The following is a 16,660-nucleotide window of genomic DNA, read 5'->3' as shown; positions in this document are numbered from 1 at the left end:
TATGACAATCGGTATTCTTGAATCTGCGTCTATGACCAATATTTCGCGGCGTTACAAACTCTTAGGACTACACAAAGCTATAATACCCTGACAACTTAGTTGTGTAGGATCTAAAAATACGGTCTGTGGAACAGTTGAAAATATTATTTGACAAAAAAATTAATTTTTTTTAAAGTAATATTTTTTTATAAAAAATGACGTCTATAATAATTCTTAAAATATATTTAAAAGTAAATGTCCAATCTGGAATAATTCAGAAAATGCTTATTCCAAAAAAATATCCAAACCTGTCTAGCACTCTGAAAAAAGTGATTTATGATTTTAAAAAGTCTACGCTGAGATAGGTTCTAAAAAATATTCATTCAAAACATCCATCCACAGTTGATTTATTTTTTAAAAAAAAAATCTATTTTTTATAGCCCTTAAGAACATTTTTTTTTAAATTAATAATGCTGCTTCAAACATGTCCACGCTGGGGTCTAATTATAAGAATATTCTTTTAAAAAATCGTCATTTTATAGTTGATTGATTAAAAAATCCAACCTGAAATAAACTCCGGCAAGTATTATATTAAAAAATCAATGTTCGTTAAGAACTATTGTTTTTTAAGAAAATCCAAAATGTTGTTTAAATTTAAAAAAAAAATTGAAAAATATTCAAAATATTCATTTATTACCCTTAAAAAATACTATCAAAATTATTAAAAAGTTTTTCTTTCAAAAAAAAAAAAAAAAAAAATAGAACAAAAAAATTGGTAAAATAGCTGTTTCATTTTTCACTGACTATTATAGCTAATCATGTGAAAGTTCATTCATAGAAGGAATCCATTTTTTTGCTAGGTGAATTGGTACTTTTTATTTTTTCAAATACCAAAACAATTTTTTTTTCCATTTCACCCCCACCTAATATACTCTTATCACCCCTTCCACCCCCACCATAAAATGTTTATTCAATTGTTAAGTTTTAATAATTGGTTCCGCATGTTTAAAATGATTTTCTTAGGCTAATGCACGCAAATTAGTGGTGGCGAGACGCCAAACAACAGAATATTCCAGATGCAAAATATCAAATGCACAGGCAGACAGACAGATATACACTGACAAACACACAAACCTTTCCCAAAACGGCAACAACAACAAGGGCTTTCACATTGCACAGATATACAAAATATAGTAAAATAGTATCTTCCATACCTTGGGAACAAAAACAACACACTTCATTATTCAGTCAACCAGGCAGTCAGTCACTGAGTGTTGTGTGGTGGTGGTACCATCGAATGACGACTACAACGACCTACAATAATGACGTTCATTATTAGTTTACATACACACAATGTGGAACACAATACAAGAATTCCATGATGGAGGCAGAGTAGGGGGGCAACTGAAATCCGGACTCTTTTGTGGCAAGTGCCAACAGAGATATTATCTTAAATGGTATATTTGTGGAAAAAAGTATATATTTTTGAAAACGAATAAATAAACTATCACTTTGGCAAAAGTGTTACCAACACGAATGGTTGTTGTTGTTGGGTTGCCTGACTGGTACTGTGGTCGGCGGCATAACGTGAAACGGAAATCGAGTTTGCCAAAATGATGTGATTTATTGATATATGCAAATATAGGATATGTGCTAAACAAAAAATATTTCGATTTGAAAAATACGAGGGTGGTATAATAAGATAGTTTTTTTTACATCCCAAGGTCCTTAAAAATGTGGTTTAAAAATCCACGCCTGTAAAGGTCCTTAAAAAATATGGTTTAAAAAATCCACGCCTGTAAAGGTCCTTAAAAAATATGGTTTAAAAAATCCACGCCTGTAAAGGTCCTTAAAAAATATGGTTTAAAAAATATACGCCTGTAAAGGTCCTTAAAAAATATGGTTTAAAAATCCACGCCTGTAAAGGTCCTTAAACAATATGGTTTAAAAATCCACGCCTGTAAAGGTCCTTAAAAAATATGGTTTAAGAAATCCACGCCTGTAAAGGTCCTTAAAAAATATGGTTTAAAAAATCCACGCCTGTAAAGGTCCTTAAAAAATATGGTTTAAAAAATCCACGCCTGTAAAGGTCCTTAAAAAATATGGTTTAAGAAATCCACGCCTGTAAAGGTCCTTAAAAAATATGGTTTAAAAAATCCACGCCTGTAAAGGTCCTTAAAAAATATGGTTTAAAAAATCCACGCCTGTAAAGGTCCTTAAAAAATATGGTTTAAAAAATTCACGCCTGCAAAGGTCCTTTAAAAATATGGTTTAATAAATCCACGTCATTAAAGGTCCTTAAAATATGGTTTAAAAAATCCACGCCTGTAAAGGTCCTTAAAATATGGTTTAAAAAATTCAGGTTTGATTTCCTTGAAAACATATTTTTCCTCTAAAACTAAAGTCCTTTTTAATTTTTGTATAACTCTAAAAAATATGTATTTAAAAAAAATATTGGCTGTGAATTCCTTCCGACCCACTGTCCTCTTTATATTGCCCTGCCCATAAAGCACACACGCTACATATCGCGTTATGCGTTTATGCATATATAAATTCCAATAATTGGTTCATTGTCGAAATAAATTTCAAAAGAAACAACAACAACACCAACAAGAAAAACACAATATTTAAATTATTTCCATCAAAAGTTAAAAACTGTTTTGCATTGTTCAACAAATCGGGCAGCGCAGACAAACCACAGCAATAGCTAACAAATTGTGCGGTTGCTTCATAGCACCCTGACCCTCTCCTCACCTCCCTCTCTCTCGGCCTGCAAACTCCCTGAATTTTCTCTCTCTTTTAAAGAAATACCGCATAAATAATGTGTGGCAATGAGAAAGGATTCAGGGTCATAATAGAGCTGTGTGTTTGTTTCTCTGTGTGTGAGTGAGTGTGTGAACTAGCGCTAAAAAGGCCATTTGATTTATTTGCATTTTTGAAAGCGACATCAACAACAATAAAAACAACAAATATGTATGTTGAATTATTACAATGGGCCAAGCAACAAATGAATAAATCTTAAATGTATTATAAACAAATTTAATTTATGATAATCTCTTGCAATTTTGTTACTCTTTTTTGCTTTTTGGCTTGAAATTCTCGCAAATTTAAATAGGGTTGAGTATGGAGAGATAATTGTTGTGGTATTATTACAAGGACATTTTTGATAATTTTTTTTTCACGGACTTTTAATAATATTTTTAGAAGGATAAAAACAATTTTTTTAAATATATTTATAAACGGAACAATCGTGGATTTCTTTAAATGTTGTTCAATGGTATGGTGGATTAAAAAAAAAAACAATTTAATGAACTTTACATGGATCAAGGATGGCTTAAAAATATGAATCATTGCAAGTATAGAATTTACAAAAAATATGTATTCTTTTTAAATATTTTCTGGCGTTAATAAATACGAATATCAACTATGTTGTCAGGGTAATTTTTGCAGCTAAAAAACTATATATTTTGTTATACAAGCGTAAATTTCTAATGCGTTGAATGGGTTCTGGCCAATGAAGACCCCTATTGTTTTTGTTAAAAATCGGTTAATATTAGGGGGATGAAATGGACCAAAAACTTATTTTTGTCTGATTTTCTGGTCGCTCAAGAGACAACAATTATGACCCGAATACCACGAAATTTTACACCAGGAAGAAAATCTGACCATAGAATAAGCATGACTGTTTTGATAAAGATCGGTCAATATTTAGCTGGTCAAATGGACCCTGACTTTTGTGTGAAAAATTACAAAATTTGTATTCTATAGGGTATATATTTACCCCTGAAGGACATAGACCCGAGAAATTGATAGTATATCCAAAAATTGCCCTATGTACTCGGATGTGGGAATTACACTTAAGGGGACCCCCTTTTCGGGGTCTAAAATTTTCTTGATTTAATTCGAATCTGCACTAATTCAAGAATGTCTCTACAAAATTTCAAGTGATCTTAAAATCTTAAGAACTCTTGAAGATATAGCCGGTTTATTGTGTCAGCATCAAGTGGCGGCTAAAGCGCTTCTCAAACTTTAAACGCGTTTTTCTCATTAGCGAATGGCGGGCACGATAACTCAAAAACTAATAACCCAATCGAGTCCAAATTTTATACGTTTCTCTCGTATGAACTATGATAAAGCCAATCGGTGAAGATCTTACTTATTTTTTAACTTCGTTTTTGATCAAAAATCGGCGATTTTTCAAAAATATTTTTTCAAAGGTACGCCATTTTTTTAATTTTAGAGCGAAGTCAATAATCCTAGTTCATACGAGAGCCATACATGTACTCTTTCTAACACCGTTTGAATTTTCGGATTCCGATGTTCCAGTGAGGAGTTATCATGCCCATCAAAAATAATGACTTTTCTTTAATTACAAAGAACAACAACAAAACAATAGGAAATGAAAATTATTTTTCTTCTCTTTTAAATCTTCAAATATATATGTGCAAAGTTACAAACCTTAATAAACTTTGGTAATTGGATTGAAAATCTTGAAAAATTAAAATCGTGAATTGGGGGGGTCCCCTTAAATATTTATAGGAGCTTACGTATTCATATATTATTTAGTAACCCATTACCACACTAGAGGTCGATATAAAGCGCTGATCGCTTTGAAATTTTTCATGAGGATCCAGGTATGGTCAAGGACAACGCCTATAATTTTCGGTGATGATCAAATAATAATATTGGGATGAAGTGGACCGAGTCGACCTGAAAGCATAGTGAAGAGAAGGGCTGCACTGAATATTAGTAATATTTGTTGACCTCTAGTCGATCAAGAGGGTGCAAATATCGCGAAATATTGTCCATGCTCCGAATAGAGAATAACACAATGTTATTTTTCGTGGACGTTGTGTAGGGTATGATATTATCGGTCCCGTCCGATTTTATCGCTCCACTCTAGTTTTAAATAAAAAGGATAAATTTGTCAAGGATTATTTTCATGGATTATAAAAATATATATTTTTTAGAATAACTAAAAGGACTCAAGAGCATTTTATATGTGGATTTTGTTATGAAATATTTAAAACTGTTTGTTTTTTTTCAAACGTTATTTGAAACATGGTTTTAAAAAATATTGCTGCAATGATCTTTATATCTCAAACACGGCTAAAAATCCTTTGGTTTTTAATTTATTTTACTCCTTCAAGGACATCTAATCTTAAGATGCCGTATTGTAACCATACTTTTCTGTTTACAAAATAATATTTAAGCACTTATATTACATTGTTGAGAAACAACACCAAACTACTTCAAAATAATCTAAATACATCTCTTCACTTTTTTATTTGCCTAAAATTTCTTTATATATTTTTCTTCTTTGTTTCTTGTGTTCATTGAAAACTTATTTTTTTTTTTTGTGATGTGTTTTACATTTCGGCCTTCTTCCATCAGGTATTAGATTAGGTCAAACATACATATATTTGTGTGTGTATGTGTGTTAGTTATCCTTTATGAAAATAACTTCCTTCAGTGCCAATGTGCATGTGCGTGGGTGTGTGTGTGTTAGAGAGATTGAGTGGCAGATTTTAACCAACGTTATGGGTTAGGCTAGTCCTTAAGAAACATTCTCTGAACACACACCTTTGACTTGTGGCTGACAGTCAAGTCAAAGTTGTTCAGAAGAAGAAAAAAATGTTAAGAAGTTTCTTCTATGAAAAACTACACCTAGAAAGGTGGGTGTGTTTTGTTTAAAGTGCTGTTTGTAATTAGGTGATTTTGTGCGAGTTTTTTATTTTAAGGTTTTTAAATTTAAGATAATTTTTCCAAAGACATTCTTACAAATAAAAAACGGCAAAAACACCACGTTGGGTATACACAAGAAGTGATGTAAAAAATGTCAACCTTTTCAATGGAATTTTCAGATGACGCAGTCAATACTTAGCGTTGCCAACAGTATTGGAAAACTTTCTATATTATTTAATTTAAAAAAATACAGATTATAATCATAAACACTTTATTGAACAGCTTTAAAATTTAAAATTTCCCCATGGCAAAAAATGGAACAATATAATCATCTATAGTACTAAATAACCTTCTGCAATTTTTGGTATAATATTAAATCTCAATTTTTCAACAGTCCTTAAATTGCAATTTTCCCCATGGCAAACAATGAAACAATTGCATAAAATCAAACAAAAAAATACAATTTTGCCTTGATTGAAAGTATACCGAAAAAGCAAACAATGCACCACTTATCTATCATTAACAATTTATCCTATTATCCTTTATAAGTTTTATTTTTTTTTCAAGTGCTTAGTTCCGTAATTTTCCGTCAATTGACCTTGAATTCAAAAGGCTATTTTCAAAGGAGGTACTTGTCGTTTTGTTTCCTTAAACCTATTTTGTATTTCTTTTTGGCAGAGGACGATAAAAAAACAAAAACCACGTCCTTTAACTGCCCATGCATATAAATGAAAGGCAAGTAAATCACTTCCTGACCGCCATTATCACCATCATCATCGTCATGAGCAGCGACTACATCATCAAGTAGGCCTTATGAATTATGGATTCTCATTGATTTTTTTTTTTTTTTTTGCTTTGCTTTGGTTTTATTTTTTAAATTGGCTGTATAAACAGTTTATTTTTGGTAATAAACCGTTTTTTTGGGGTAGTGGTCACCAAACGTCAACACAAATTGCCAATTGTGGATGTTGTTCTTGTTGCTGGCTGTTGCTTCTCCATGTTCTTGTGTGAGTATCTGTGTGGGAATGTGCAAATGTGGCCATGTGTGTTATGAGTGGTGCATTCAGTATCGTCATTGTCGACATCATCATCACCACCATCATACTTGTCGTCGTCGTAGTTGTTGTTGTTGCCTCTGATGTCGTTCATGGTACAAGAACAAGTGTCCTCAAACACAGGAAGTTCAACCATTTTGCATTGAAAATTTGCAAATGTTCTACACGTATACTTTACAAACATGCAAACACACACACACACACAACCGACTCATACATGTTTGTACGTGTGTGTATATTTGCCATGCCAAAGTGTTCTTTCTCCTAGTATGCAAACAACATGAGGCGTCTGGTAGGTGCACTCTCGCCACACACACCAACAATCCCACCCACACACACATTGCAAACACAACAATATGTAATATTTATGTGTCTGTGTGGTAAACAATCTGCAGCAATTATTTGGTATTCGGTTTTTATGCACTTAGTATCGGTTGCGGTTGGTCAAGATTTACAATCAAGAAATTAAAACCAAAAAAACGCCTGAGAACAACAATGGCTTGCGGCATTGTGTGAACAGACCCCTCTCACTCTCTCTCTCCCTGACCGATATTTTGTGTTGGTGGTAAAAAGAAAAAAAAAAAAAAAACACGAACAAAAGTATGTTGTTGGATAAGCTAAATAAATAATGCGTAAGCTATACAGAAATAACGAGGAGGTGGGTGGTAGGATTTAGAAATGTTCTTTAAAACTATATTTAATATGCGTAGATAATGGATAGAGAGAGGTGGAAATCTATGAGAAAAATAAACGAATTGAAACTATAGCCTAGGGAATGTGGGTCAACCTTGTAATGGCTACGCAGTGGAAAATCTCTTAAAGAAATTTTGTTAGGCGCAAAGAATTTGAAAACCAAAACAAAATTTTAATCAAATCGGCTTACAATTTGACCAAAATTTAAAAACTGGGAAAATCCCTCTATATTGCGGTTTTTTGCATTGAATGGAATATATATATAAATATATATATATATATATATATAAATATATATATATATATATAAATATATATATATATATATATATATATCTGCTAATACTATAGCTGATTAGCTCTGACTTAAGCTGATGATACAGCTGACTAAAATTTATCTGCAGCTGATCAGCTCCGACTACAGTTGATCAGTTCAGACTTCAGCAGACTAGCTTTGACTAATACGGATCATACATCTGACTAAAGTTTATCTACAGCTGATCAGCTAAGACTACAGTCAGTGTCAGTACGGATCAGCTGTAGTCACTGTGGATCAGCTGCAGTTAGCTACAGTAATCTGACTAAAGCTGAACAGCTCTCACTACAGCTGATCAGCTCTCACTACAGCTGATCAGCTCTGACTACAGCTGATCTGCTCTGACTATAGCTGACAGCTCTGACTATAGCTGATCAGCACTGACTATAGCTGATCAGCACTGACTATAGCTAATCAGCTCTGACTACAGCTGATCAGCTCTGACTACAGCTGATCAGCTCTGACTACAGCTGATCAGCTCTGACTACAGCTGATCAGCTCTGACTACAGCTGATCAGCTCTGACTACAGCTGATCAGCTCTGACTACAGCTGATCAGCTCTGACTACAGCTGATCAGCTTGATCTGACTACAGCTGATCAGCTCTGACTACAGCTGATCAGCTCTGACTACAGCTGATCAGCTCTGACTACAGCTGATCAGCTCTGACTACAACTGATCAGCTCTGACTACAGCTGATCAGCTTTGACTACAGCTGATCAGCTTTGACTACAGCTGATCAGCTTTGACTACAGCTGATCAGCTCTGACTACAGCTGATCAGCTCTGATTACAGCTGATCAGCTCTGACTATCTCCAGGTTATTACAACATATCCAGAAACACACCAAAGTCCAGGAAAAATAGTTTTTATCAGAACAAAATTCTAAACTATTTCAAATTGGGTATATCGGCCTGTGTTTTGGTATAGCTATCGTTATAGTTATCGTCCAATTTTTGGCATTTTAATGGTCCTAGCCGCATATGTATTTGAAAGGGGTGAGATTTGGCATTGAGTGTTCTTAAAGGATGAACAACATCTTTGAAAAGTATTTTCAGTATAGGTCTCTATAAAAATGCGATGTAGATGTTATTTGGCATTATATATGGAATCTGCAGATTTGGCATTGAGTGTTCTTAAAGGGTGAACAACATCTTTGAAACGTATTTTCACTATAGGTATGTATAAAAATGCAAAGTAGCTGTTATTTGGAATTATATATATATGGAATCTGCAGAATATCATCAACATAGGTCCTTGTTTTGACCCCATGTAAAGGACCTGTCCCATTATAGGTATTTTACGGTTTTAGACGCAAATCTCATGAAGGACAATCAGCATTTTTTGACATGAACACCACATTAGCCACATTTTCAAACCGAAGTGGTTGTTGATGTAGGATTACTATCCCCACATAACCATACCACTTCCCTTTCGGTATTTCGAAGGTCTTGGCCCTAATTATCCATCGAAGAGGCTGGTCATGGGATATGGGAAGAAGAAAAATATCTTCACAGAACAATTTCGAAATAAGACCCTGTTTTGACGTAGGTCCCATATAAAGGTTCCAATATTTTTCGATATTTTGAATGTTCAAACCGCAGATGTTCAGACAAGTGACTGTAATTTTGTATTTCAAGTTATTGGCGGATGAAATATATTGATGCAGAACATGTAGATCCATGGCATGACCCTAACATAAGGGTGAGTCCTAATTTTATTTTTTTTTTACTCAGTCCAAATTTACAAATTTCTCCAATGATACAACCTTTAAAAGAAACATTTTAATTACTATGCCGATCACAGTTTGTATATTATTTTATTTATTTGTTACTATTTTAAACATTTTTGAATCGAATATTTAAATACAAACATTACCACACATCATTCTCAAATTCTGTTCAACACTAAAATAGCGAAAAAAGAAAACAGAAAAAACATTTAAATCCTATAACAAAATATGTCCTAGCCACAAAGGAAACATGGATGTCAAAAAATCTGACATTTGTTACACTCCAATGCCGTCGACATCGGCAACTAACCACAGACAAACACACACACACCCGCTCTCACCCATGGCCTGACGACTTGGCAGCAATGATGTTATTATCTAATTTAAATGTTCTTTAACAATTTTCAAATGCGCCCTACGGCAGGAAAACACCACCAACAATTGGGTGCAAAGGGAAGACCGAAGGGAAAGAGAGCAGGGCAGAGAACAAGTACAACAAAAACCACATGTCAGAATTGGTTTATTAACTTGGTATCATAAGTCATACTAGCGACCGACCGAACGAGCGAGCAAAGGCATTACAAAAGAGCCATTTGTAGGCAATGCAAATATAGAGAATGGAAATCAACACACACACACATGTACATACAGAGATCCACACATCCAAACAAAGCTAAAGTGGTGGTATTATTTCTGCTTGATTCGTTTGTTCATTCAAAACATTACACGTACATATACATACACATGTATATATTGTACAAGCAACCGATGTAACGAGCTAGCTAGCTGGGTAGTCTATCTAACTATTTGAAAAAAAACAGCATATCCAGAATACCACGATACCCATAGTCATATTCGTACATACATGGATTTGTATATTCATGCATAACTATTTACAGTCATGGGCAGAAATATTAAAAACATTACTTTTTTGTTTTTAAATTGTCATATTGTTTTTAAATAAAAATTATAGGTAAGCCAAAGATCTGCATTAAAATGAACTTCAAATTAATATCCTTTGAAGCAAATGTTGTGATGAAATGGTACCGAAATCATTAACGAAACTTCCATTATAATGCCAGTGGCTTTTGTTGGAATATGGCGTGGTTCCTTTATGTGTACCAATGTAGAAACATTGACCTATAGCTTATTTTTTAATTTAACGTTAACGCCCTGTATTAAAGGTTCAATAATAAATCAATATTGGTCTACTTTTTAGACTAGCTTACATTCAACGTTACCTTCAAATTTTCGGAAATGTTGGACACAATTTTCAAATCAGCTGGAAGTATGTTTAAATTTCAAGATACGATGCGAGGGTAGCAGCAGGTGCAGAGCTTGTGAGGAAGACAGTGAAACGCTGGAACATTTCCTGTGGGATGTGACACTATTCACGGATTAACCGCTCTGAGGTGTGTGAATGGAAAAAAACTGAAGGGATTCTCAAAAAAAAACCGAATTCCTATAATAATAGGGAGACCAAACCAAAGATTCGTAATCTAATTTTCCTTAATTCTAACTTTATTTTCATCTCTAGAGCGCACAACAGACTTCAATGCTTTAAGTATATGTCCTTCCTTCTGTTGGACATGTGGTGGTATTATCCACCCTGCTTTCAACGTAACCTAAATTTAAATTTTAGAGTGTCATTGAGTATTAATTCATAACATACCTAATATTCGGTATTTTAAGTATTTCTGAAATTTTTTCGAACGATGCTGGTGATTTTCGGTGTGCTCACGATCGTAGTCCAACCAGAATAGCTGTCCTTATCTCACCTGGAAGGGTCGATTTATGTATTTTAAATGTGAATAAATACCAACTACCTTAAATCAGAACCGATTTTAACAAAATTTCGCAAGATATCAGTCTGGACCTAATTCAGTACTCTGTGCAGAATTTTGTCCAAATCGGAAAAATATTGGGAGTTTGGTGCATCATTCACAAAAAATCGGACAAAACTATACAGGGAGTTAAATCTAAATCTGAACCGATTTAAATAAAACTTCGCAGACATCAGTCTGGACCTTATCCAGTACTCTGTGCATCATTTTGTCCCAATCGGACAAATATTAGTGATTCGATGTATTATTCACCAAAAATCGGACAAAACTATATATGGGAGCCATATCTAAATTTGGACCGATTTTAACAAAATTTCGCAGACATCAGTCATGACCTAATCCAGTACTCTGTGCAACATTTTGTCCCAATCGGACAAATATTGGGGGTTTGGTGTATCATTCACAAAAAATCGGACCAAACTATATATTGGAGCCATATCTAAATTTGAACCGATTTTAACAAAATTTCGCAGACATCAAACTGGACTTAATTCAGTACTCTGTGCAAAGTTTTGTCTCAATCGGACAAATATTGGGAGTTTGGTGTATCATTCACAAAACATCGGGCCAAACTATATATGGGAGCTATATCTAAATCTGAACCGATTTCACCAAAACTTCGCATACATATAAGTATGGCCCTGATTCAGTGCGCTGTGCAAAATTTTGTCCCAATCGGACAAATATTGGAAGTTTGATGCATCATTTACATAAAATCGGAAGAAACTATATATGGGAGCTATGTCTAAAACTGAACCGATTTTCTCCAATTTCAATAGGGTTCGTCCTTGGGTCAAATAAATGAACTGTGCCAAATTTCATCCAAATCGGACCATAAATGCGACCTGTACTTGTTCACAAAAATACATGGACGGATGGACGGACATGCGTAAATCGACTCAGAAAGTGATTCTATAAATATTCTCCAAAGGAGCCATGGTTCTATATCGATTCCTTTTGCCTGTTACAAACATATGCACAAAGACAAAAGTGTGGTGATGGGTATAAAATTGTACATTTTAGGGACATATACACGGTTTTGTACATTAAAGTCTATTTTTAAAAATTTCATTTTCATTTTTTATTCTTTTACATTTTTTAAGCCATCCTAACATTTAAGCCTCTTATGGTTTGGTCATACCAACAATTATACCCACCACTGTAAGTGTATATACATACATTTGTACCACTACTATGACCCGGCATGAAGCTTTGCAAATTGCTTACTTTTACACTATTCACTTAAACGCTTCCGAGATTGTTATTCAGTTTTTCCACTTTTTTCTTTCTCTTATTTCTAACATAACAACAACGATTTACATGTGCATATATAATAATGTAAGCTACTACACATACAAACAAACGTGTTCTTTTTTACAAATAGCCTTTGCATGTATCCATCTACCTAGCAGCTTTAAACGCTTAGTAAAATTTGGCAATGGAAAGCTTATTATAAAGCCATCCACATTCGGCGGAAGCAACAAGAATGGCCCAACAAAAATTGTGAGCCGTGCCAAAAAATACTGCAAATCCCAAGTAATTTTATGCAGCTTAAAGATAATTTCTATTATTTAAAAACCAAGAAAGTATTTTTGTTATTAAAATTTATTTTCCGGAAAAGTTTTCTACAGCGTATTAGCTAAGTTGAAGTAATTTAAAAATTCTACATTGAATCATTATAAGGTATATATGGATGCCACAACAGCGAATTACTGGCATGACCATGAATCTTATTATAGAACTATGGAGGAAAATATTGCTACTGGAATATTCTTTAGTCAGTGTATATTGCGAGAATGGTATGGGAATTATAGAAAATTTATTTTTAAATTCTAAATATTTAAGTATATAGTTCCGAAAATATTAATTTTTGGTTTAAAGAATGAAATCCGTATTTTATATAGAAAATAATTCTATAAAATTTTTTTTTGTAAAAAAGAAACAAATCTTCAATTTTCATCAAAAAATGAGAAATTGTTTAGATTTAAAATAAAAACAATTAAAAATGTTTCAGTCGGTGTTACGACAGATGCATGCCCTCAGCCTATGTTGGGTGGGGGTCTGCCGAATTACTACACACTGGTTTTATTATTCTCTTTATATAGGATCTGTGACCCTTTGTTGGGGAGGTACGAGAAGATGTAAACCGATGGGTCCCCATCTTCGGATATTAAAATTATTACGATGTGTAAAATTTGTGTCAAATCGGACATTGCATTCGCATGATATTGAATTAACAAATGTTCAAAGTTTTCACACTTTGTGGGGAGTATAAGTGAAATATTACGATATTACTTTGCACCGTTTCGATGAAAATTGATTTTCCATTCGTTTCATAAAAGAAGGTACAAGAAGGGGAAGGTACAAGAAGCGAAGGACCATTAAGTCCCATCTTCCAGCAATATACAGGAATGGTCAAATATCAAGTTGTGCAAAGTTTACTTCGGATAATCCATTTCCATGATGCTATTAAATTAATTCTCAGCAGAAATTATACCATTTTTGTGGGAGGTACCAGAAGGAGTGGACCGATGGGTCTAATCTTCCAACTTGAATTAAGAAAATATTACGATGTAAGTATCTGGCATCAATTCGGACGTTTCATACCATTTTTATTGGATTAACAAATTTTCAAAATCTTGGCCATTTTTTGGGGGATGTACCAGAAGGCGTGGACCAATGGATCCCATCTTTGGATTTGATCTAGGCTAGGAAAAAAATATTACGATGAGCAAAGTTTCGATAGTTCATTCGTTCCATATAAGATTTACAAAGTTTCAAAATTTTATCCTCTTTGGGGAAGGTCGCATAATATATAAAATGGATTTTCAGCACAATTTTTTCAGTACAAGAAGCAGTGGACCTATTTCCCCATTTTCAAACATAAACTAGGATAACAACAGACTTTCCAATAGCCTAATATTGGATTTATAAATATTGAAAATGTTGACCCTGGTTCAAATTGGACAGTCCGTTCGCATGAAATTTAAAAAATAGTTGACAACAAAATGTTGACCATTTTGTGGGAGAGGAACTAGAAGGAGTGTACCGATATTCCAATTCTACGAACTTGATTTAAACCGATATTCGTCCATGAGAACCAAATGTATATAAATGCAGCCAAATCGGTTACAAAATTTTCAAAATAAGCAAATATGGGAGCATCGTTATGTGTGGACCAGAACATAGAAACGATTTTAAACCCATTTTGAACTAAAATTCCAATTTACCGCTAGTTCTTTTACAAAGCTTGCATAATACTGTATATTGGTGGGCTCCGTTATATGGGTGCTATACCAAAACGACCGATATATATATGAACTATAGAAATTTATTTAACATGCTTCGGAATGTCCGATTTGGGCCAAATATGCACCATTTTAAAGGTAACTTCATAATGTCTCTCTACAATTACCTGTATATCGGTCAACTTTATGGGTCAAATGGACCCTGACTTTTGTGTGAAAAATGACAAAATTTGTATTCTATAGCGTATATATTTACCCCTGAAGGACATAGATCCGAGAAGTTGATATTATATCCAAGAGCAGTGATTGACCTTTAAATTAATACCAATTATATTGTTGTATGTGCTGTAAATATTTACAGGTATCTCCGTATTAGTATATTATTTAGTAACCCATTATCACTCTAGAGAGCGGAACTATAGCGCTGATCGCTTTGAAATGTTCCATGAGGTTCCAGTTATGGTCCTCTCTCAATAATAATTTTGGAATGAAGTGGACTATTTTTTGTGTTATTTTCTATTTATAGACCACAAATGAAAGCCGAACATCACAACACAACCCACGGTGAAGGGAATCTGGACAATAGCTGTACTGAATACTCGTAATATTCGGAAAATATGTCAGTGTGAGGAAGAGGAGCTGGCAAGAGGGTGCAAATATCACGAAATATTGCCCAGGCTCGGAATAAACATCCGCAGAAAATTTGACCAGTTGTGTATATTTTATTATTCATTAAAGACATTTTTCAATGCAAGAAAAGTATGATAATCGATTGGTGCCAAGTCCCGAAGTTTTTGGCGAGTGTGTGGCCTGGTGGAACACGACACCTCCCGTGTTGTCCAATTCTAGATGTTTCTGGTCGATTTTTAGCTCCTGGGCGATGTTACATGCCGGCCAACTTTGTTCATTTTTCCGATTTTATCGACATTTTCGACGACCGGCCTACCTGTGTAGGGTACATATTTAACATCAAAAATTCCTGAACGGAATCTACGAAACCAAAATTGCACCATAAACACCATTCACAATTTTAGCCGCTTGGCTTACATTTTCGCCTTTGTCAAGTAAACCGAATTTTCTCTTTGTTCACATCCATTTTTAACACCCTGTAACTCACAACTAAAGGGTGCAAAATGACACCCTTGCAACGAACATAAATCTCAAATTGTTTGATCGACACTTTACAAGAAATCTATCAGTACAGCCATCTGCCGAAAAAATAATGGATTTCTTTCGTGTTAATATTAAAAAGAATTCTGATCATGAAAATATGTTCTTTATCGGGTCTCCGAATTTAAACCCCTTCATATGTATTTTTTATCAATCTTTATAAAAAAATTATAATTAAAAAATATTTCCCTAAAATTTAATTCCTTATCAACCCAATCTATATTCGTCAAAAACTCTCCAGACCAATGAGATAGTCCTTTGTGGCGAATTCACAAACCCCCTCAACAGCTGAGTGCTATTATTTGACATCGATATCGCAATCGCCATTACCGTCATCATTATTACCATAATTATCGCCATACTTAAATGGCGAATTTTATCTCTTATATCACCCGACAATGTATCGTGTTACCGGATCGTTTAGATACCACAATTGTGAAAATAAATTTGTTGTTGTTTTTGATTTGATTTTTTAATTGAAAGCAATTAAAAATTATCTCTCTGGCGCGGCACTTACCTTTGATGGCCGATCTATTTGGCCCAGGAAGAATGTCAGCAACGAAATGATGATGAAATTAACACCGCCAGCAAAATCGGTTAATTTATCCAGCTGCAGTATCGAATTGATGAGAAAGAAGAAGATCTGCATACTGACAGTGACAATGGCACTGATGGCATAGTGGTCGTAATCCAAAATATTGATGGCCATGATGGGGGAAATGGACGTCAAGGTGGTGCTGGGGTTGTCGGTGAATGTTGTTCGATTGTTGTAATCCTTGTCCTCGGCCAGAGTGTTGTGGGGTTGCTGGTTGGCTGGCTGACGGGGTTCGATACAACTATTGCCGTAACAATGTATTTGTATGAAGGTAGTTAGGTATGCGTGTGTGTGTGTGTGTCTGTGTGTTTTTCAGTTAGTATCTGGTTTTCTGGGCAGTTTTAT

General features: G+C 34.2%; 1 protein-coding gene across 1 annotated transcript in view; it reads right to left on the bottom strand.

Annotated features, from left to right (window-relative positions):
- LOC133334640 (uncharacterized) overlaps positions 1-16,454 on the bottom strand; it is a 32,192-nt gene extending 15,738 nt beyond the window's left edge. Inside the window, 1 exon segment of the mRNA XM_061542953.1 lies at positions 16,238-16,454. Within this exon segment, the coding sequence (XP_061398937.1) occupies positions 16,238-16,429 (192 nt within the window). The 5' untranslated portion in view covers positions 16,430-16,454.
- Between the last annotated feature and the right edge of the window lie 206 nt (positions 16,455-16,660).

This window comes from Musca vetustissima, unplaced genomic scaffold, assembly GCF_032173495.1.
Source record: "Musca vetustissima isolate MV318-11 ecotype Yass unplaced genomic scaffold, APGP_CSIRO_Mvet_v1 utg2180, whole genome shotgun sequence".
Taxonomy (NCBI): Eukaryota; Metazoa; Arthropoda; class Insecta; order Diptera; family Muscidae; genus Musca; species Musca vetustissima.
Note: the sequence above shows the minus strand (reverse complement) of the source record. Positions and strands in the feature narration are given on the sequence as shown.